At 35.5% G+C, this 23,725-nt stretch overlaps 1 protein-coding gene across 25 annotated transcripts in view; it reads left to right on the forward strand.

The window, feature by feature from the left end:
- Positions 1-23,725, forward strand: part of PCM1 (pericentriolar material 1) — an 88,668-nt gene that overhangs the window by 62,212 nt on the left and 2,731 nt on the right. For 13 of the 25 annotated variants that reach the window (XM_033400654.2, XM_033400653.2, XM_033400658.2 and 10 more), the window contains 14 exons: positions 968-1,140; positions 1,478-1,609; positions 5,410-5,530; positions 6,491-6,649; positions 7,120-7,259; positions 12,063-12,197; positions 14,334-14,531; positions 16,131-16,193; positions 16,447-16,582; positions 16,880-17,040; positions 19,580-19,655; positions 20,226-20,500; positions 22,560-22,652; positions 22,744-22,861. In XM_033400654.2, the coding sequence (XP_033256545.1) occupies positions 968-1,140; positions 1,478-1,609; positions 5,410-5,530; positions 6,491-6,649; positions 7,120-7,259; positions 12,063-12,197; positions 14,334-14,531; positions 16,131-16,193; positions 16,447-16,582; positions 16,880-17,040; positions 19,580-19,655; positions 20,226-20,500; positions 22,560-22,652; positions 22,744-22,861 (1,980 nt within the window). The remainder of the gene's footprint in view (positions 1-967; positions 1,141-1,477; positions 1,610-5,409; positions 5,531-6,490; positions 6,650-7,119; positions 7,260-12,062; positions 12,198-14,333; positions 14,532-16,130; positions 16,194-16,446; positions 16,583-16,879; positions 17,041-19,579; positions 19,656-20,225; positions 20,501-22,559; positions 22,653-22,743; positions 22,862-23,725) is intronic. The other 12 variants (XM_033400657.2, XM_033400668.2, XM_033400660.2 and 9 more) reach the window with 2 other exon arrangements.

Genomic DNA, 23,725 nt, shown 5'->3' on the forward strand with positions numbered 1-23,725 from the left:
TTTCTCTCTTGCAAAAAGTGAATTTTTAAAATCTTAATGATCTTTGCATGTTTATGTGAAAACACAATATATTAAAACACTCAACATTTCAAATTCTCTTTCTTGAAAACTTATCACTGATTTTTGTAGAACTTAAATATTTAGCTGCTTGTGGTTCTACTATTACTCTAGAAAGTTTACAGAATTTGATAGCTAGAAGAACACTGGGAAATTTTTTTTTTTTCGGTAGAGAACTCAAAATGGAAACAGTTCCTAATTTGTGCTCTTAAAAGTAAAGGTATGAGTGTATACCTTTAAGGGTGATAATTCTTTGCTATAAACAAATATATGTAGCAGAATTGTTGCTAAATAATAGAGTGATGCCTAGATTCTGTGAAACTGAAAACTTCATTATCCTCACTGCTTGCTCCAACTTATAATGAGTATGTCAGTAAGACACTGTAGTAAAATTGACCTATTTTGTTATAGTTACAAATTCAGTTTTTCATCAATACAGCATGATTGCGGAGATTTGAGAATCAGTAGACCTAACTAGATAAGCCTTAAAATAGTATGTTTCCTTGGCAGCATTTAGTTCTCAACATTAACAAAATAAACGAATTTCCTTTTCTGTAAAAAAATTCATATTAGCAAAAAAAGAAAATTGTTTGCAATTTGCTTATTTCATTCAAGTGCTGAAAGATTTCCACTGATTATTCCTATGAAATGTGTAAAATTTTCCATTGAGAAATAACTTTGCTCTAAGTAATGCTAAGTAATGTTATTTCTCTAGTAAATATTTAGTGTATATCTTGATATTTTTAAGATTATTTTTTTCTTGGTAATTTTAAGATTTTTATTCTACTTTAAAAGCTCTGAAATAGAATTGTGTTTTAAGTAGTTTAAAGGTGAGAGTAATGTTGCAAGTTAAAAGAAATAGGAATGTATTTCATCAATATTAACTTCCTGATCTTTTTATATCTTCCAGAAACCGGGAGTGATTTTTCCATGTTTGAAGCTTTGCGAGATACCATTTATTCTGAAGTAGCTACGTTGATTTCTCAAAATGAATCTCGTCCACATTTTCTTATTGAACTCTTCCATGAACTTCAGCTACTGAATACAGACTATTTGAGACAGAGGGCTTTATATGCATTGCAGGTATCTAACATTTTTTCCCCTACGCTTTCTGGTACTGCCATTTTTCACCATTCTGTCTGGTTACTTTCTTAGACTGAAGTATGTCCTTGTTCCATAAGTATTTTGATCTGTTTTTTAATGTATTTCCATGCCATTTTAATAATCTTATATAGCTTATGTAGCTTTAGATAAAGTCTTTTTCTGAGCAGCTTTTTAGTGTTTTATCCTAAATGTTATGTCTTCCTCATAGTTAACCTTTGAGGTCAGGAGTATTGCATTTGTTCTGGTATCTACTTCTACTTTTAATTTTGTGATTAAACACAAATGTTTTTCATATCTATCTTATTTCCTTATTTAGGACATAGTATCCAGACATATTTCTGAGAACCATGAAAAAGAAGGGGAAAACGTAAAGTCAGTGAATTCTGGTACTTGGATAGCATCAAACTCAGAACTTACTCCCAGTGAAAGCCTTGCTACTACTGATGATGTAAGCTGATAATGATTAATGAAATTGTAGACATAATTTCAGTATGCAGCTAACAAAAGTTAAGTAGGTTGTTAATAAATTGTGAGTATACCTAATATATTTGTTTTTTAGCTTTTTTAAAAAGCTGAGTGTAGTGTATTGCTTTATTTTGAGGTGAGGTATAAAATTCAGTCACAATATGACAGCAGTCAAACACCAAAAATTAATAAGTTATAAGGTCTGAAATAGCCATATTTATATCTCCTTTGTCCAACATAGGAGTTGAGTCATAATAGACACTCAGTAAAAATTGTTGTCTTCATTCAAGACATTGAGTAAACCAGACAGCAGTTAGATCAAAGAACCCTTGAGTAAATACAAGATAAATTGAGTTAGTCTTTGAGTTAGAAGAGAAGCCTAGACAAAAGAAAGCCTGGAAGAAAATGTAATTTAATATATTAAAATTGATGAAATTTTTGAGTAAAATAAAAAGGGCCTGGAAATGGAAAAGAGTGGTGAGGAAAATGTATATTTTCAATAAACTATGTCCTCCAAATAACACCTACCTCACACATACTGGATTGGATAACTGTATGGCAAACTACGAGGATACTGAGCAGATAATGAACTAGGCATTTGAAATCACCTATTTAAAGGTTCAGACCCTGATTCTGTTGTAAAAGATTATATGTGGTCCTGGGATAACAAGTACATTCTTTTTTATTTTATTTTTATTTATTTATTTTTTTGCGGTACGCGGGCCTCTCACTGTTGCGGCCTCTCCCGTTGCGGAGCACAGGCTCCGGACGCGCAGGCTCAACGGCCATGGCTCACGGGCCCAGCCGCTCCACGGCATGTGGGATCTTCCCAGACCGGGGCACGAACCTGTGTCCCCTGCATCGGCAGGTAGACTCTCAACCACTGCGCCACCAGGGAAGCCCAGTACATTCTTTTTTATACCAACTTCAGCACCTGGATATTCATGGATAAGAGTGTCATAATTGATTAGCAAATACCTGCTATAGGTATAGAGTCGGAAGCATATTACTGTGTTTCTGCCCATTGTTAATATAACATACATGTTTTTTTCTGAAAAGACAGTGTTTTCTCAAAAAGATCATCTTCTCTTCTTCATGTATAGTAATTTCCTTACAATTATTGAGGACTTTTTCTCAATTTTTGCTCTTTTATTTTACTCATGTTTAAAACAATACTTCCCCAAGTCATCTTTCCTGCTTAAAACTTTTCTTCACTAGGCTCCAACTCCTATACTACTATGAACATAAACCTGTGTGCAAGAACTACATGGTTTTGGTTGACTTTATAATGGCAAATACAAATTAATGTAACTAATTGCTACTTGGGATTAATTGTTACTTTAACTAATTGAAAATTGTGTTCTCTTTTTTCGTGGGAAATGAAAAGTGGTCCAGCTGTATACATAAAAAATAGGAGCTACTCGGTTACATTTAAGTTGATTAGGCACTGAAATAACTTACTGAGGGAGCATGAAGAGTGTCTGTTCTTAGAAATCTTTTTTAGTAATTTTATAGCCTTAACTCCAGTGCCTTTCTTTTTATCCAAATTTCAGATAGGCGGCATTACTTCCAATTATTTTAAAGGATTTGAACCCATTGGTTTGCATCATCAACAGTAAATTTTGAAAATTAAGCTGCAATTTATGATAAAGTTAACCTGACAAGGTTTTAAAGTTAAAATTTAAAGATACAGTAGTACGTTATAAGTAGGTGTCTTAGCAGATCTAGAGCAGTGCTATCCAGTGGAACTTTCTACAGTGATGGAAATGTCTTATATCTTCATTGTCTAATACAGTACCCATTAGCACTTGAAATGTGACTATTGGCACTATTGGCACTATCGAGCACTTGAAATGTGACTATTGGAATTGAGGAACTAAATTTTAAATTTTATTTAAATAGCTGCAGGGCTAGTGGTTACCATACTGGATGGATATAGAGTCTCATTCTCCACGTTTCTAGGCCAAGGTCCTTTGAGTTCCATTTATGGAGCTTTTACACATACCTTTCAGAGCGTGTAAAAGTCTTCATGCTGTGAAAGAGAGAATTAAAGTAGACGTCTGGGGATTATAGTCAAGGAGGTTGAGGAATTGAGACTTAGGAAGAGGAAGAAACAATTTGCATCTTCTACTCCAGGGTGCTATAAAATGGCAAAGGTACATCTACCTTCAAGTCTTACTTAAAGGAGTAGCAAAATGATTCCATTTCTTAAAACATGTTCCCTAATGCCTGCATTTCCTTTAATCAGGGACAAACCTGTCATTTCATAATTTAAGAGAAAACTTTAAAAGATGAGTAGCTAGGAAAGAACACAATTGTGAAATGAGTTACAGTCAAAATATAATTGAGGCTGTCTCCTAATCACGCTATACACAAAAATTAATTTGAAACTACTTACAGTCCTGGAAAAGTTAAAACTATAAAACTTCTAAAAGAAAACAAAATCATGATTTTGACATAAGCAGAGATTTCGTAGGACACAGCACTAAATATGAAAAGAAAAAAATTGATAAATCAGCCTTCATAAAAATAAAATCTTTCTGCTTTTCAAAAGATACCATTAGGAGAAAACAACCTCAGTACATATATCTGGCAAATGACTGTGTAAAAGACAAATCCTGACTATATGAGGAACTTTTACAACTCAACTGTAAGAAATCAACTAAAAAAAAATGGGCAAGAGATTTGAACATACGCTTCACAAAAGAAGATATGTAAATGACCAGTGTGCAAATCAGAACTACGTGAGGTACTATCTCACATCCACTAGAAAGGCTGAAATTTAAAAGATTTGTGTGAATTTGGAGCAGTTGGAACTCTCACACGGCTTGTAGGATTGTAAAAATTGTACAGCCACTTTGGAAAGCAGTTTGGCAGTTTCTTAAAAAGTTAAACATAAACTTGGCATGTGACCCAGCAATTTCTCTTCTAGGTACTCATCCAAGAGAAATGAAAACATGTCCACAAATACTTGTACACTAATGTTCATAGGATCTTTAGTCATGATAGCCTCAAACTGGAACATCAGCAGATAAATGGATAAACAAACGGTGGTATATCCATACAATGGAATACTATTTCAGCCATTAAAAAATAATGAACTTCTGAAACACACAACAACATGGATTAATTTCAGAAACATACTGAGTGAAAGAAGCCAGACACCGAAGAGTACATAATGAGTGGTTCCATTTTATATAAAGCTCTAGAACCAGCAGAACTAATGTGTGGTAATAGAAATCATATGAGTGGGGTGTAGAGGATACAAAGGAACTCTCTGGGCTGGTGGAAATGGTCTTTATATTTAGGAAAGATGGTTGCGTTGGTGCATATATTTTTCAAAACTCATCAAACTGTACACTTAATGGGTGCATTGTATGTAAATTATATTTCAATAAAGTTAATTTTAAAAAATATGAATATGCTGTCATGTTTTTCTTCTGAGACAACCAGATATCATAGTAAGGTACTAGGCATTGTTAGAGTTTGAAGATAGAGTTTCTCTGATGGTGTAGAAATAATGTTACCTTTTCCAAGATAGAATTTAATTAGTAGCTGGGCCTGTGTATTTTCATCTCCATAATGACAAAGTGTTCTGCAAGGTTACTTAATATTTTAATATTCTCTGTGACTCTGTATTCAACTTTTTATAACTTTCATTATATCACAGTTTTAAGTGTTTTATGCAAATACTTAGTTTCTATGTTAAATTTTTAATATTAATCATAAAATTTTAAAAGAAATATTAGTGACTTTTATTTGTTTTTTTAAACTATAACTTAGGAAACTTTTGAGAAGAACTTTGAGAGAGAAACACATAAAATAAGTGAGCAAAATGATGCTGATAATGGTAGTGTCATGTCTGTATCTTCAAATTTTGAGCCTTTTGCAACAGATGATCTGGGTAAGCAAAATTTTTATAATCTTAGAACACGACTTTAATATAGTCTTTGAATGGCATTGATAAGGAAACAAAAGTCTAGAAAGGCAAGATGTGGTGGAAAGAATGTGGACTTAAAAGTCTATCCATCCATCAGTCTAAATTCAAGAATTGTTAACTCTTTGACTTTGGGCAAATCATCTAACCTTTCTGACTCTCTGCATATACTAAGGAAATGAGGTCCTATTTACCTTGCTATGTTCTTGTGAAAAATACACAGAACTCTCTAGCGTGCCTAATAGAAGTTCAGAGAATGTTAATTTCCTTTCCCTTAAAGGTCATCCTTTAAGATCTCCAGTTAATTAGTAGGAAAAATTCAGAGGTAGCAATGCCTCATCCAATCACGTCTTCAATAAAAATGTTAACTTCATAATTTGGGTAAGAACTGAAATTTCTTAGCATATATAATTTATAGTGGGAAACCCAGGTAACTCTGAGGCATGGCACATTGCATTTTTTTACATCAGTAGTAAAACAAAAGCTTAGAGGGTTGCATAGGTCAGAGAGAAAAAAACCCAAGTCCTAAATTTGGAAAGGAAATTAGAGAAAAGAAAGATGCCCAGGTGCCTGATTCATTTTCCAGACTGTAGCACATCAAACTATACCCAAGTATTCATGGACTTGAGAGTCTGAGAGACCTGGGTTCCAATTCTTGATTCTGTATTTAACTGGCTGTGAAACCTTGGGCAGTCACTTAAGTTCTGTGAAAATGAGGGTACCATCATCTACTTTATAGGGTTATTTTAAGGATTAAGTAAATGTGATAGTGTATGCCAAGTACCCAAATAGTACAGTATCTGGAACTTGTTAAAGGTAGTTTTTCTTACCTATGTTCAGACATTATTTTTTTATTAATAAATTTTATGGAATACATGAAAAAGTTTGCTTTTATATCCTCTAGAAATATTTCTGTTCCATATGCAGGTAACACTGTGATTCACTTAGATCAAGCATTAGCCAGAATGAGAGAATATGAGCGTATGAAGACTGAGACTGAAAGTAACACAAATGTCAGATGCACCTGCAGGATTATTGAGGATGAGGATGGTGCTGCTGCCCCGACTACGGTTGATAGTTTAGAAGGTGTGTTCTTGAATTGATTAAAAGTAAGACTCATTGCTCCATATTTAAAAAAATAAGAGCCCCATGTGATGTGTAATGGGGATTTTTTTTTTTTTGCGGTACGGGGGCCTCTCACTGTTGTGGCCTCTCCCGTTGCGGAGCACAGGCTCCGGACGCGCAGGCTCAGCGGCCATGGCTCACGGGCCCAGCCGCTCCGCGGCATGTGGGATCTTCCCAGACCGGGGCAAGAACCCGCGTCCCCTGCATCGGCAGGCGGACTCTCAACCACTGCGCCACCAGGCAAGCCCTAATGGGGATTTTTTGGACCACTTTTCTTTTAATTATCAGGGGTACTAGAACTACATGGCTGTTCCATTATGTTATTTTAGCATAAAATCATCAGAGTTTAATATTCTTTAGAATTTTGCGTAAGTGTATACATATAACATCATAGACTTTATTTTGCTAATACAGCATTTTCTTTTTTAAAGTGGAAACTCCTGTTATTGAAAATCATAGTTCACAGCAATCTGTAAGTGAAGTTTCTACCGTCCCATGTCCTAGAATTGATACGCAGCAACTGGACCGGCAAATTAAAGCAATTATGAAAGAAGTCATTCCCTTTTTGAAGGTAAGCAATTAATTTTTAAAAATAAACTGTTCTGTATTTATTTTTAAAATTCATACCAAAGACTCCATTGTAATAAATTAAGAAAATAGGTAAACAAAAGAGAAAACTAAAAATCACTCATAATTTTGTCACCCAGAGATAGCTCCTGTCAATATTTTGTCAACCTTTCTGTAATATTTTGTCCATATATTTGTGCATTCTTCTTTTTTCAGATATTAATAATACAAACATCTTTCTGAATTGCTGTTTTCTACAGCGTATTTTTTAATGGTTACACACTGTTGATTCATTATTCATTCAAAAATATTTGTAAGATGCCTACTTTGTCCACAAAACCTGGCATATAGTAGTGAACAAGTCAAGACCTTTGCTAACATGGAGCTTACATGCTATATATATCAGGTAGTCATACATGCCATGCAGAGAATTAAAATATGGTGATGTGATGGTGTCTATTTTTGACTGGATGATCAGGGAAGGCTAAATTTTAAAGAGGGAACGTTTAAACAGGGGTGTGCATAAGGAGCCAGCTTAAGGCAAGATCCTGCCAGAGAGAGGAAGGCCTTAAATTAGAAGCTAGCTTGGCATGTTAAGGAACTGGATGAAGGATCATGTGGCTGTAGGAAATTTGTGTGAGATGATGTTGGAGAAGGGGGAAGGGCCAGTTACATAGAACATCATAGGTATGGTTAGGAGTTTGGATTTTGTTCGAAGTTCGAAGGGAAACTCCTAGAAAATTTTAAGTAAGAGAGAAACAAAGTCTGGTTTGTTTGTGGAGAATTAAATATAGGGCTCAGAAGAACAATGAGACAGGTGAGAAATGATAATGGCTTAGACAAGGGTGTGGCACTAAAGATGGGGAGAAGTAGACAGTTGGGATATATTTTGGAAATCCGGTCCTACTAACAGTAGGTAGGGTCACCTAAAGCCCAGCACTAGATAAGAGAAGGTGGCCTAGAGCTGGGGCCCAGGATAAAAGTTGTGCAAAAGAGGAAGAGCCAGAGTTGACTAGTAGGACTGCCAGCAGTGAGCTATGTTGATTGCTACTGTGAGTGCTGAGTATTCATAGAACAGAATTGCCTGTTATTTTGTCAGTTCCTGTTGTTAAACATTTATGTTTATTCTGGTTTCTTTTTCACTATTATGAACAATACTTAAATGATTTAGCTAAATTTAAATACACATCCCATTTTTATTTCCTCAGAAATAATTCTTAGACATAGAATTTCGAGCTTTAAGGGTATGAATATTTTTAAGGCTTTGGGGCCTTATGTGCATTGTCCCTCAGAAAGGTTAACAATTTATATTCCTACTAACAGTGAGAATAGTGAGCTGTACCATTAATTTTGTTTAATGACAAAAGAGGAGAGAAAGAAGCGTGCAAGCCAGGCCTTCTTTCTGAGATGGCCCCTTTTACATTCTCATTTAAAGTGGAAATTTAAAAAATTAAAAATGAAAAGATGGTCTTTTCATTCAGATGTGGGAAACTCCAAAATATGTTGTCATTGGGCTCATTTCTTACAAGCTACTTGTACTTGCCAATGTGTAGGATGTTGACAACAGAAAGTTGTTTCCATATAGTTACATTTCTTCCCTTGGTGGAAGTAATTGCTTTCTTTGGAATATTTTTTTTTTCCTTTGGAATATTTTAAGAGAAGAGAGATCCTTGTAAAGGCAATTATAGAAACTGCTTTCTCTGAAGAGATGTGATAGCCAAGAGGAGAGAGAGGATCCATCTGTCTATGCCCAAATTATTCCATGTGAAAAGTGAAAAACTTAGCCTTTTCCTGGGCACCCACAGCAGCTCCAAATGGTTCTTTCTGTCTCTGCTTCCTCTTCTAATCTTTCAACTCTCCTGCTAGCGTTGCTAACACTTTTAAGGCTTTGGCACTTGCTGATACTTCTACCTGGAATGCTCTTCCTTCACATACCTGCATGGCTTTTTCCTTTGAACCCTCAAGGCTTTAATCAAATGTTACTTACTGGGTGAGCAGATCTCCCCTACTCCTTATTGCTTTTCTTTATCTTCATAGTGCTTGTCACCTTATAACCTATTTAATATTTGCGTATTTATTTTGTCTGTCTCTCTTGTTACATGTAAGCTCCATGAAGTAATGGAAGATTTACATCAGAGATGTTAAACTGTTTTGGTTACTGTCTTACCAGTGCCAAGTATAGTACATGCAGGTAGTAGGTACTCAGTAAATAATTAATTAGTAAGTGAATGGATCCACCAAACCTTGACTTTGGTTTTCAAACTGATCAAGTGTAGTTTGAAATATAGTTTGAAAACAGTTGGCCTATAGAATCCAGATCAGATTCAGCATTGCTTATAAAACTTTTATAGCCTGGTCCCAGCCTCATAACTGTTCCTTCCCACATACCTTGTATCCTACTTGACATTGTCAAAAAGGCACCTTGCCCATGTTACTTCCTTTGCCTCGAATGCCCTTCACCCTTCCTCTGGCAGTCACACCCTTGAGAACCCAGCTGACGTAGGTTAGCATGTACTTGCAGGCAGGATTTCTCCTTCTTGTAACTGCTTCTGGGATACTTGGTACATATGACAAAGTATCACAATTTTTTTGCCTGTATCTCCCCACTAGAATAATGTCTTTCTCGATTTCTTAGTATTTTCACTCAAGAAGGACTTCAGAGACTAGATGAAGGGAATCTGAGGAGATAAGACAAATACATCAGTTTCATCCGTTATTCCTGTGCCTTTATTAAAATATGTATTCACCCCCTCACATATTTATATTCCTATAAATTATAAGAATATGTATATATTCTTATAGATAGATAGGTAGATATTCATTTAAGAGTTTGAAACCATTCCCTAAAGTAAATTGACAAACTGTTCAGGTATTGCTTGCTTCTATCTTAGGCATAGACAACAAAGCATTGCCTTTTTTCTTTTAGGTTTTTGTTTTATTGTAATTCAATAAATACTTTTAAACATGGCTTTTTGGTTAAATTAGGTATATTGGTAGTGATATTTATTTGATATGTACAGTTATTTTCTAAGTGTTAAAAAATATAAATGATTTAGCTTTATGTGTAGGGAATGCGACCATCTCAGGAAATTGTATTGCATTTACAATTTTGTGTCTGATTAAGTTATATCCTTTCATAAGGATCCCCTACTAAATTCAGCATTTCAGACAATTTCTGAGGCCAACAAAATGAGTAGGACTAATGGTCTGATTTTAACTACTTTATGATGTCTCATTTCACTTCAAATCTTGACTTTTTGGGTAAGATTATAGAACTTCTTTGTTAGTGTCAGCCTTACACCCAGTCACCTAAGCTAGACTTCCTAACTTTCTCTTATCCTCTATCACCTGTGAGTCAAAAATTGATGTTTGAAAAAATTGATTTTGCCCCTGAGAGCAGTTAGTTTTACTTCCTTCTCTCCAATAGCATAACCTTAATTCATATCTTTGAAGTCGAGAGATTTCACCACTGCATATGGTTTAGTTTCCCAGCTTTCTCTCTCACTGCTTTCCATCTAGATAAATACTCATTTCAAACTACTCAACATTTCCTATACCTGCCATTTCTTTTTCATATATCAGCCCTTTGTGCAACTAGTCATCATTGAAAATATAAAATGCTGTCACTCTTTTCTGCCTGACTGACCTTTCTTCAGAGCTCTGATGTGCTACCACAGCTCCTTAGGGCACCTAGTGTGTGCTTCTTTTATGATCCTTATTTATTCAGCAAGTAATGAGTATCTCCCGTGAGCTAGCAACTGTGCTAGGTGATGAGTAAGAAACAGTCCCTGCAGTTTAAAAGTATCACCTACTGGACGGTGCATAGCTTGTAGTGATTGATGTGCTCATGATCTGACTCCTGCAGTGGTATTTGATTCCTTGAAGACAGGGACTGTTGTCTTTTTTTTTTAATTGCCTGCCTTGACACATGAATTTTTTAAAAATGAGCTTCAATCCTTAGATTTAAGGGATCTTAGATATCATCTAGTTTGGCCACCTTTGGCCACACATTTAATGGAGGGGAAAAAAACCCCACAAACTTAACCTGAGTCAAGGTTAGAGGACCTGCCCAAATGAGTTTAGTGGCAGAAAGAGGATCAGAACCTTGAGGTTACTTGATAAGGATGTTTTATGGACTCACCTCAGAAAGTTAACTCTGGTTTGGATTATTATGTAGATTGCACATGCTTCTAAAGGAAGATTAAGGTGATGAAGAGAGTTGCCCAAAGGGGCTTGTTAAGAAAGGACAGTAGTTCTCAACTGGCTGTGATTTTGACCCTAATAACATTTTGTGATGTCTGGGTATGTTTTTTAGTTGTCAGAACTTGGGAGAGTGGAGGGTGCCATTAGCTTCTAGTGGGTAGAGGCCAGAGGGCTGCTAAATATCCTACAATGCACAGGATGTCAGCAGTGCCAAGGCTTAGAGAAGTTAGAAGATAACACAGAGGAAGTTGGGTGGAAGGTGAAGTGTGGTGGTGAGAGTAGTTGAAATGAACTGAACTGCAAATAGGAATACAGGCAATATGGAAACCATGGCATGAGTAGTTCCTTAAAGTACAGAAAGGAAGTGATGGAAAATGTTGAATCAGCCAGTTTCTTTTACTGGCTATTATCTGCTATAGTGAATCAAAATTTGCAAACCTTTTAATGTTTGTACGCGGGAGCTTGGCTATTCTTATGAACGAAGTTTTCAAGTGTGCATCTAAAAGCTGAAGAGCTTATGCAAAAAAAAATACAATGTCATTATGTGGATTAATATTTTTTAAGCAAGATAAGTTATATCCTAACCAACTAGGACTTTTCTCAGGAGCACATGGATGAAGTATGCTCTTCTCAACTTCTAACCTCAGTAAGACGCATGGTTTTGACTCTTACCCAGCAAAACGATGAGAGCAAAGAGTTTGTAAAGTTCTTTCATAAACAACTTGGAAGTATATTACAGGTAAGAGTTTGTACTTGTATGACTTCAATAAGTACCATGCGGTTAGGATTTTTTTTTTCTGCCATTTTCTGGCATTACACAGTTTATTCAAGTAGATATTCATTCTAGCATCCATTTGGGATGACATTTTAATACTTCTTAGGTTATTGCTTACTTAGTTAAAAAAAGTTGGATTAGGGCCTGTGTCTTCATTTAACTTTATCATCTCTAAGGCCTGTCCCAACTCTAATAAAATTTTGTTTTGATTTTTCTTCTACCCAGTAAGAGCATTTCAAATTTGAATTGTTTAAAAAGTATTCCATGATATTTTCTAAAATAATTTTTTTTACCAATCTGGGAAATTATAGAAGCCGGAAGCTAGCTTTTGATTGTAGAGACTTCTTAGGCTGTAACAGTAACTTTAAATTATGCGACGGTTAGTGGTTTGTAACTGGGGGCAATTTTGCCTCCCGGGAGACATTTAGCAGTGTCCTCAGACCAACAGGCAGGGAGGGGCTGGTACTAGCACCTTGTGGAATGTTAACAGTGCCAAGGATGAGAACCCCTGTGTTAATGAGTAGGAATACCATAATTACTCCATATAATAAACATCTTGACAGTTAAATTCACCAGTATGTTTTCCCATTGAAATAGTTCAGTGATGTGTATTATTGCTCCAAACTAGAAAATATGTTTTTCTTTTCATCTGTATTACAGAATTTTCCTGTAAAATTTTTCCTTGCTTCCTATTCTGTGTTTAATTTAAATTTGTTTTAGAGATAGTATTTTCACTTTGTCCATCAAATTTTTAAAAACCCTAGGTTGATGTGCTTTTCCATCACTATAATTTTTCATTTTGTTTTTAATAAGACTGAAGTATAAATTTCAGGAAATCTATAATAATCTATATAAATCTATATAATCTATATAAATCTATAGTAATAGATCCTAAAGTGTCCTGGCTCTATTTAATCTAGTTGTACTAACACATAAGGAATGTAAGACATCTGTGGTGTTATGCATTGTTTAAAAATGTTTAGGATAATTTTTAGGTAAATGTATTTTTATAAATATAACTAGGTAACTTATTCCTACAGAAAGAAAAAACTCCATTTTAGAGTCAGGTTGAAAGAGAAACTGTTGATACTTTAAACGTTTTTGTTAATCAGGATCCATGTAGCCCTTCCTCAGTTCTGTCTACTATTATAATTGTGGGAAGATTCCATATATTAATTTGCACGTAAGGTTTTTTTTTCCTAAGTCTAAGAAAATCCGACTGCTTTTCTTCGTATTCCTAATTTTTTTCACAAGGAGACCTACATGAAGAATAAAAGTTAGTTTACATTAAATCTTGCCCAGAGTTGAAAATTCTTCTTGAGGTAGAGATTAAATTACTGTCTTCTACTTTTTCTCTTACAAAACCTATTCAATGAATTTTTTTCATGAAGGACCCAGGGTTTGTACTTCTCTCCATCACTGTGCTAGATAAGGTAGTTTTTTGGGAGGGAGGGGGCACTGAGCATTATAGTTGTTTGCCTGTTTTCTAAATAGCATAGTCCATATTTTTAGGAAGAAAGAAAAATAAAAGTGGTTTTGTAAAAACTGTGTAGAATATAGCAGACTTGTTCATTTGATGATGCTATATTTCAACTTAAATAGAACTAAAGTTTACTTTTAGACTGATTTTGAAGAGAACATTTAAATTAGAATGATTGGCTGCCTTACATAAAGGGGAAAACTTGAAAAGTATTCTAATGGTATTTTCTTCTCTCATGGCACTTCAGCTTTTCACTGTGGTTTATATGTATATCCTCTGGCACTGTGTGGGACCTCTTCTGAGATTAGGAATCCCTTATCTTATATATTTGTGGCTGGCAGTTATATTACATAGGGACTAAAGCTAGGATGACCATATGTTCTTTTGTATACTCTGTAAGCAGAACTAGCAAGATTCCCACTTAGTCATGTTTTTAGTAATATTAATATATCTTTTCTTAGCCTGTCTTAGTCATTAGTTTTAAGTTTTTCAATACTAAAAAGTAATAATATTGTTTTTTCATTGGTGAGTATTATAATTTAAACTTGTTGTTTGTATTGCTTTACCCACAGTTGAAGTTCACTGTAATCTTTAAAGCTATTTGGTTTATCTTTGAACAGGATTCACTGGCAAAATTTGCTGGTAGAAAACTGAAAGATTGTGGAGAAGATCTTCTTGTAGAGATATCTGAAGTGTTATTTAATGAATTGGCTTTCTTTAAACTCATGCAAGATTTGGATAATAATAGTATAACTGTTAAACAGAGATGCAAAAGGAAAATCGAAGCAGCTGGAGTGATACAGTCTTATGCAAAAGAGGTAAATTACATGCATTTTGATTTTAGGAGTAGTTATAATTAGCATATAAATATAGCTCTTGATCATTATGAGTAATTAAAATCATACTTGACCTCAGCAAAAGTAGGTTTTTTAGTAATATGAGTTAATCAGGAATGGAGGCAGGAACAGGTGGCCGGAATTATCAGATAGCCACTTCACGTTATTGCCACTTATGCAGGTTTCCAGAAGAAAGAGGAGGGCTGGGATCCGGCCCTTGGCCAGCTGCCTGCAGTGGTTATTGCCAATCCCAGTAGATGCCCCAGGAGTATTTATCACCGCAGCCAGTACTTACGCTTGTTATTAGTTAGGACTTTGGTTGTATATCCCTGTAGCTGCTTATACCCTGTTAAATTAGTCTTGATCACATATGTAATTGGATGTTTTTTTCCCCTCAACTTAAGGCATACCAGGAGGCTTTTTCCCTAGACAAGCACCCTTTTCTTGACTCTAATCATGAGAGGGAAAGCAGGTCAAGACCCAAAACAGAAACAGATAACCCTTCTTTCTGAAACCTAAAGTGGATAAAGTCAAGCCATCTTTTTCACACTTTTCATAATGTTTTTATTGTAGACATAAATAAGTTTCACATCATTTCAGTCATTGCTTAGAGCTTGAAAAAAATAAAAGAGGATGATACTATAAAAAAGTGATAGGAAGGGTTGCTTTAGATGGCGGAATCACGAGGCTCCTTCAGGGGATGAAACGGGAGGTAAGCCATGGAGGGACAAGAGGAGTTTATAATGAAGATGAAAGGGAAGAGCATTCCAGGCAGAGAGAACTGTTAAGTGTAAAGAAAGACTCTTAAGGCAGGATTGAGTGTTTTGGAGAACAGAGAGAAGGCCAGGGAGGCAGGAACACTTGAAATGAGACGAGCATGTAGGAGATGAGGTACACAGAGGTAGGTAGGACCAAGTTATGGAACCTTAGAAACGGTGGTAGGGACCTTATATTTTATTTTGTTGTAAGCATGATGGAAACTCATGGGAAAGTTTGGAATAGAGGAGTGACATAATCTCAGTTTAAGATTTGTCTGGATATGATACTGATTAGGAATTGTAGAAGAGTAGAGATGGAAGCAGAGAGACCAGTTGTAAGGCTGTTGCAATAGTCCAGGTAAGAAATTATGTGTCTTGTCTTTGAGTGTGTAACAACAGGTACCTTTGGATGATTGAGTCAATAACGCATTCTGATAGTTTCAGTGTGGATAATAAAAGTAAAGTACAGGCTGGTTCCTAGTTTTCTGGCTTGTGCATTTGGGTGGATGAAGGGCCATTTACTGAGATTGGGAAGACTGAAGGAAGATGGGGTTTTGGAAGGAAAGGAATCAAAATTTTTGTTTTGGATTTAGTAAGTTCTTGATATTTCTTACACATCCAAGGAGATGTCCGGTAGACAGTGTTGCTTTTTGTTTTGTTCGTTTAAAAGATTTAAATGAAAGAGTTGAATTTACATTTCTAAGAAAACACTCAACTCTTTGGATGATGGTTAAAAAGTGCAGCATTTGTTAAGGTTTACTGAGTACTTAAGTTTAATGATGAATGGTTACCCCTAAGTTCTGCTTAATTGATTTGCTTTTAGGCCAAAAGGATTCTTGAAGGAGATCATGGCTCACCTGCTGGAGAAATTGATGATGAAGACAAAGTATGTGCTAATAATTCTTTTGAAACAAAAGATTAAATAACTTAAGTAGCTTTTACCTTAATGTTTGAGAGCAAAGTATATCATAAAATATCCTTTCTTCTGAAAAACTTTTCTTCTAAAAACAACTAAATTTAAAATGATTCTTTATATTTTTATTAGATAATAACTATTATTAATTTTTATGATAGACGTACTATATACCTTTGAAAAATGTACTTTAAGGAATTAATTACTCAAATTTATTTGTGGCTAGGACAAGGATGAGACTGAAACAGTTACACAGACTCAAACATCTGAGGTTTATGATGGTGACGGTCCCAAAAATGTGAGCTCTGATGTCTCTGATCAAGAGGAAGATGAAGAAAGTGAAGAATGTCCAGTGTCTATTAGTAAGTCTGAAGGCTCTAGACTAGGTTTATACATTAGTTCTTTATAGATCGCTTATTGAAACAGTTTGGTGGAGTGGAATGATTATAGAATTAGGTGTCAAACAACTCTGAATTTGAATTTCCGTGTGACCCTGACTAAATTACCTGTCCTTTCTACACCACAGTTTTCTAGTACTTACTGTTTTGAAGATTTCAGATACTGTATGTAAAGCACTTGAGCAATGCAGGAATGCAATAAATGGTAGCTATTATTAAGAGCTGAAATTTTACTAAAAATTGTGTTATCAATCAACTTAGATTTGTCCAAAGCTGAAACTCAGGCTTTGACTAATTATGGAAGTGGAGAAGATGAGAATGAAGATGAAGAAATAGAAGAATTTGAAGAGGGACCTGTAGATGTCCAGACTTCACTGCAGGCTAACACTGAAACTACAGAAGAAAATGAACACGACGATCAGGTATTCCAGTGCAGACTAACACACCCTCCACCAGTCTTACTGTAACTACTAAAAAGCTGATTCTTTTTACAGATGTTAAAATTTACAACTTCACCATTCTCATTTTCATGAATACAAACTACTTTAATATTCTTATTGAAATCCTAAACACTATTATTATTTTTGTATTTAGCAATGTTTACATTTAAAGCACTTCAAAAAAAATGTTTTTTTGATAACAAGTCCTAAAAAACTATGTGATTACTTCAGAAGATCTGGATTTTTAAGTTTTATTTTTTCTAGTTATACGTGGAAGTGGTATGTAACAAAATAAAATCATTTTCTTTCCTACCTTCACCTCATCCTGCCCCAGAGGCAAAATTTTTTATGATTTCTTCTGCTGTTTACCTCCTTACATCTGAATAATATGTGTGTGCATTTATTCATTTATGTATTAGGCATTACCTACTGACTTCTATTATAGCAGGTGAAGATTTTTAGGTCACTTACGGCTCCTCATTTAATTATATTAATCCTGTCCACCTCATTTAATTATACCTTTTGGTTAAATCTATATTTAACCAAATATTTAGATTTAACCAAAATATGTAAATATTACTGACTGTTGAGCTAAGCAAATATTATTTATTGCTAAGTCTTATACATTTTTTCACCTGAATTTAATAATTGTCTCAATATTTTTATTTACTCTCTTTTCTTTCATCACAAACCCAAGTCTTTGCTATGCCCATCAATAGTTTTATAAACCTCTCAGTAGAATTTTCAACATGAACCAATTAGTCAGTTTTGTCCTTCCTGGAGCATTCTCCTTTCCTGCTCCGTTCTGGGTTTGGCTCTTCTTTAGACCTTTAAATAGCTACCAGCCTGGGAATGCCCTTTGTTGTTCTCTATTAGATCTCAGTTTCTGGAATCAAATCTTGCCTTTCTCTTCCTTGGTTTATTACCTCATTTTGGTGGAGCACATCCTCCAGTAGCTCTCTAAGAAAGAGTGCAAAGAATATTTTGAGACTTTATATTGTCTAAGAAAACTTAATGCTTCAGTGTTGAAAATCATTTTCCCTCAGGTCTTTGAAGGCACTGTCCTTGTCTTCTAGTTTTCAGTGTTGCCATTGCCTTTCTTTATTCTGATTCTTTGTATATATCTTTTTTTCTTTCTAGCTCTAGAAGCTTTCCCTCCATCCCCCCACCAGAGTTCTGAAACTTTACAGTGATATACATCGTTGCAGGTCTTTTTTCATTCACTACACTAGGTACTCAGTTGTCTTTTCAATATAGCATGTTCTTCAGGTTTGGTCAATTTTCTTTTATTTCCTTTATTTCTTCCTTACCATTTTCTGTTCTTTTCTTCTGGAATAAATGTTATCAAACGTTATTAGCTCTCATGGGTTGATCTAATTTTTTCCTCTCTTTTATTGTCTCATTGCTCTTTCTCTTTTACTTTTTGGGAGATTTCTTTGACCTTAATACCTATGTGAAATTATTTTTATTTCAACTGTTACATTTTTAATTTCTAAGTACTTTTTTCCTGATTGTTACTTTTTTATAGCACCCTATTACCTCATCGAAGCAATATTTTCTCTTACCCACCTAGAGGCTTTCTTTAAATATCCACTGTACCTTTGGTGCTTATATTAAAGAATAATACATCAAAAAGCCAGTTGGGGTTCTTTTGGGCTTCACCATAGGGTAGCCGAGTGTATAGCTTTTTGACAGAAAATCACAAATGTTAATTCCTATTGGTCTTTTCTCTGGGGTGGTTTAGTTTCTCCAAAGTAGGGAGGGTCCTCCGGTATCCTTCTGCCTCCTTGGCTGTTGGTGTTCTGCAGTTAGGTGTAGGATTAGGGCTGAGGGTCCCACCTCTATACAGACTTGCACTAGATCTTTCTGTTTCAGTGTGACACTTTATCCTGTCTTCACTTGTGCTTTCTGCAGCCTACCCCTTTCCTGGTGGCCCCTGGTCTGAGGCTCACTAGTTCATTTTCTCCAAAACATAATCTCGCATTTTCTGTTGAGCCTGGGAGAGGGAATCTAAACGTCCACATATTTCTTAAACAGCTTCAAACAACCACCAGCACCGTCCCCTTGTCACCAGCTCCCACCCCACTACTGTACTCCTTCCTTCCTAGAATCTGGTACACCCAGTTATGAGGTGAGTCTTCAGTTTTCTGTCCTCCTGCAGAAGGCACTTAGCTCTGTTCATCTTTCTCTCCTCCTCGTCATTTCCTCTTCCTTTCACTTAACATCTGCATATAAATAGGTGTCTTTTAGTTTAAGATAGAGTCTGGTCTGAAAAAAAACAAAACTAGTGGAGTCCATAACATTCAGTTCCTTGTGTTACTGTGAGGCTAAGAAGAGGAGCCCTTGTACTGAGCTGCCTTGGAACTGCAGCCACCGCCTCCTCCCTGAAACACTTTTAGGAGGTGTTTTAAAATTCCCCTGTCTGAGGTCTCAGGGTGGACATACCACACTTACCAAGCATCTTCTGTATAGTGACCATATATTTAGGCCCTACTATTAAGACATCACTTCTTCCTTCCAGGTTCCACAGCATGATTTTGAAAAATCAGCGGAAAGCAAAAATGTCCCATCGGAACAAGAACCCACTACTAGTAAAGGTAAGAAATCTAAATAAGTTTCAATGTTAAGATTATCTGAAGTGCCCTTTATGTGCTTAAAAACAAAAAAATCTAAATTCTTTGAACTTCCATTAGAAGTTCAAAGGTGTTTTGGACCTGATGTATGTCTTTTTTTTCTCCATAAATCCTTTGTAGAAAACACGAGGGCTTTGTTTCTGCAAACAGCTGTTAAAGAATAGTTGACAAATATTTAAACACAGAAAAAAATTTTGTAAGGAATGTATCTTTAGATACCAATGTGGGGGATTTTTAAAAATTAAGTTAAATTTTAAAAATTAAATTAAAAAAATTAAATTAAAAAATACCCATTCCTGGGCCTGACTCCTGAAAATCCTATTTCATTAGAAATCAGGTGCATTTCAGGTATCTAATATTTAAAGCATCCCCAGATGAATCTGGTCAAATAAATTTGGGAACCATTGATAAGGATAATTTCTAGTTGCCTTTTCTTTTGGGTCTTAAATGTCTTGATTACTCTCATTTATACTGTTTAGTCTTTATTTGGTATAATAGTAAATTTAATGACAGTTGTATTACACTAATGTTAAGACTTTCTTTTGATGACAGATGACCAAGATAGCACTCCTGTGAAGCCCTCTTACCTCAATATCTTGGAAAATGAGCAACCTTTAAACAGCACTGTCCAAAAGGACGCTCTTACTACCATCGATTCATCTAATCAGCCTAACGCTTTGCCCTTACCTTTAACTGAAATTGAAACCTTGGTGCCTAGAGTCAAAGAAGTTAAATCTGCCCAGGAAACTCCTGAAAGCTCTTTGGCTGGAAGTCCTGATACTGAATCTCCAGTGTTAGTGAATGACTATGTATGTATCATTTGCATTTCATTTCTGTGCATATTTTTTCATTTTCAGGTTAACATTTCTAGTATATAAACACAACTCTGCTTTGTGTTTAGGTTTAGAAACTGTCGGAACATTTTTATTTCTTACTCAGATTTATTTTAAACTTGAACAGAAGAGTGATAGTGAATTAAGATGACCATCTCAAAACCTAAAATTCCACTTTTCATAGTTTTGAGAAGCAAAGAGATGAGTTTTATATGGAAACCTTGAGGGAGTTCAAGTTCAGCTCTAAAGGGGTAGTGATATGTGAATCATCTCTTACGCCATCCACGCTTGACTTCTCAACAGTTTGGAACACTTCATAATCTTTGATAACCCTGAAAGTTTACATTTGGGATGGGAAATAAAGCAGTTTGACAGCACTAGAGTCCCTAGCTCTGTATAGGGAATGACAGAAAAGTAAGCTAGCAAATCTGCATTTATGATGTAAGTAGCTGAGTTTAGTTTTACTCTGGACGTTTGTTTCAATTTAATTTTATAGCAAATAGGTTTTTTTTGGTGGATCCTTGGGCTGTATATGTTATATATACTTTACTTTTTCTTGTCAGTAAAAATGAAGGGATTTGTAATAATGTACCTTTAGGTCTAAAGAATGTGTTTCACATATTTTTTTAATTAACATCAGTTTTCTGCCCAAAGATATACTTATGATTTCACAGCTTCTCAGCAAGGGGGCTTATAATACTTCAAAACATTCATAGAAAGAGTACTCTCTTAATTGTTTTATTTGCTTCACTACCTGTAAAATTTTGCATTTAAAACTGAAAGTTACTAGATTTGTTCTTGTTATCATTTGATGAGTGCATAGAATTACTGTAGGAGGCATTCAATCAAAATTAATTTGAAATTAGATCTTAGAGGGTCTTGAATTTGAATTTTAGGCAGGGAACACTACTGAAGGTCTTTGTGCAAGAAAGTGAAATGGTCAAAGTCACTGTTTTTGAAGATGAATCCGATGACTATGTAAGAAGTGTTGTCAAGGAAGCTGTGTTGGGAGCCTCCATTATCATATAAATACAAAATGAGCTGAATAGAGAGACATGGGTGAGAAATGTTTCAAGAAAAAGAAAAACCTAAGGTTTCTACTGGGTAATTGGTAGAATGATGATACTATTAAAAATCAAAGAACTAGGAGAATAAAAGACTTCAGTTTTCAGGAAAACAGTGTGAGGTGTTTTTTAGTAACTTTTGTGAGTTACTAAGTTCATACCTCATCTTTCTGTTTGAACCTCTGGAGTTGATACTGAAAGTCTGTAGGGGCTTCGCTGGTGGCACAGTGGTTAAGAATCCGCCTGCCCATGCAGGGTACACGGGTTCGAGCCCTGGTCTGGGAAGATCCCACAGGCTGCGGAGCAACTAAGCCCATGTGCCACAACTACTGAGCCTGTGCTCTAGTACCCACGAGCCACAACTACTGAGCCCATGCACCTAGAGCCCATGCTCTGCAACAAGAGAAGCCACCACAATGAGAAGCCTGCACACCGCAACGAAGCCCCCACTCGCCGCAACTAGAGAAAGCCTGTGCGCAGCAATGAAGACCCAAGACAGCCAGAAAGAGAGAGAGGGAGAGGGAGAGGGACAGGAAGAGGGAGAGAAAGAAAAAAGGAAGGAAGGAAGGAAGGAAGACAGACTGTAAATGTTTACTTATATTCTGCTGGATACAGTTCTGATGCATTCTATAAACATATCAAGTAATAAGAGTAGTTCTAATTATTTTAGCCCTCAGTATTACTATTACTATTTTTTCCTCTAACCTGTGTGAACTGGCTCTTTGTTTTATAAAATGGGGACAGAAAAGCTTGACTGTGTGCCCATAGTTGCAAGTGTGTAGCTCTTCTCGTGAACTCTAGATTTCTGTTCTATTCACTGAGCTGAATATAGAAGAAAAGCAAATATGATAGAATTACTGACATATATACACATGTAAGAATCCGCTTTATCTCCTGGCATGGATTACTTTGGTTTAGATCCAGAGATAGAGTGGATTGCCGTCATTAAATATAATTTGTTAATCTTATAGGAAGCAGAATCTGGTAACATAAGTCAAAAATCTGATGAAGAAGACTTTGTGAAAGTTGAAGATTTACCACTTAAACTGACAATATATTCAGAGGTATTTTGCTCTCTTTAATTAAAGTTGTCTTTATATAACAAATATTGTTAAGGTGAAAAATGATTTTGTATTTTTAATTTTCATTCTAAAGGCAGATCTAAGGAAGAAAATGGTAGAAGAAGAACAGAAAAACCATTTATCTGGTGAAATATTACGTGAAATGCAGACTGAAGAACTAGCTGGGAATTCTCAGACACTAAAAGAACCTGGTAAGAGTTATCATTTTTAACCATATCATATTGAAAAGCTACTGAATCTTGATACTGTCATTTTGTTTTGTTTTTTAAATGTGCTACTAGTACCTGGAATATCTAAGATAAACATTAGAAAGGAAGCGTAGTTCTATAAAAATTCGTTCAGCTGCCCAATTTATAAAATAGTATTATCAGATAATTTTTTTCTGTTTTTAGGGTTTTTTTGGGTTTTTTTTGCGGTATGCAGGCCTCTCACTGTTGTGGCCTCTCCTGCCGCGGAGCACAGGCTCTGGACACGCAGGCTCAGCGGCCATGGCTCACGGGCCCAGCCGCTTCGCGGCATGTGGGATCCTCCCGGATCGGGGCACGAACCCGTGTCCCCTGCATCGGCAGGCGGACTCCCAACCACTGCGCCACCAGGGAAGCCCCTGTTTTTAGTTTTAACAAAGTAATATATGCACATGGCTTAAGAAAGAAAGGTATAAAGCAGTTAGTGATGATTGGCAAGAGCCCGTTTCTTTTAATTATTGGTTTTCAGTTCTTTTGGAGGAGACCCTCTAGATCTCTGAATACTATTCTTATAATTTTCCTTAATTTTAAAAATTAGATAATTTTCCTGTCTCCCAAACGGAAAGTATTTAGACCTACCTCTTCTTCTTTCAGTGTTTATATTTTTGGTTTTCCTGTTACCTTTGTTCTTATAAATATATACATTTTCTAGTTCCATCAACTTTGGTCATTACCCAACTACTTGCTCCTCCCCTTTTCCTTCTGCCTTCTCTGTTCAGTTTTACTCATATTCTTACGTTATTAACATTATTAAAGTAAACACACTTACATTCTGTTTTTGTAACTATAATAATTGAATCTTCTATAATT

The sequence above is a fragment of the Orcinus orca genome, chromosome 21, assembly GCF_937001465.1.
Source record: "Orcinus orca chromosome 21, mOrcOrc1.1, whole genome shotgun sequence".
Taxonomy (NCBI): Eukaryota; Metazoa; Chordata; class Mammalia; order Artiodactyla; family Delphinidae; genus Orcinus; species Orcinus orca.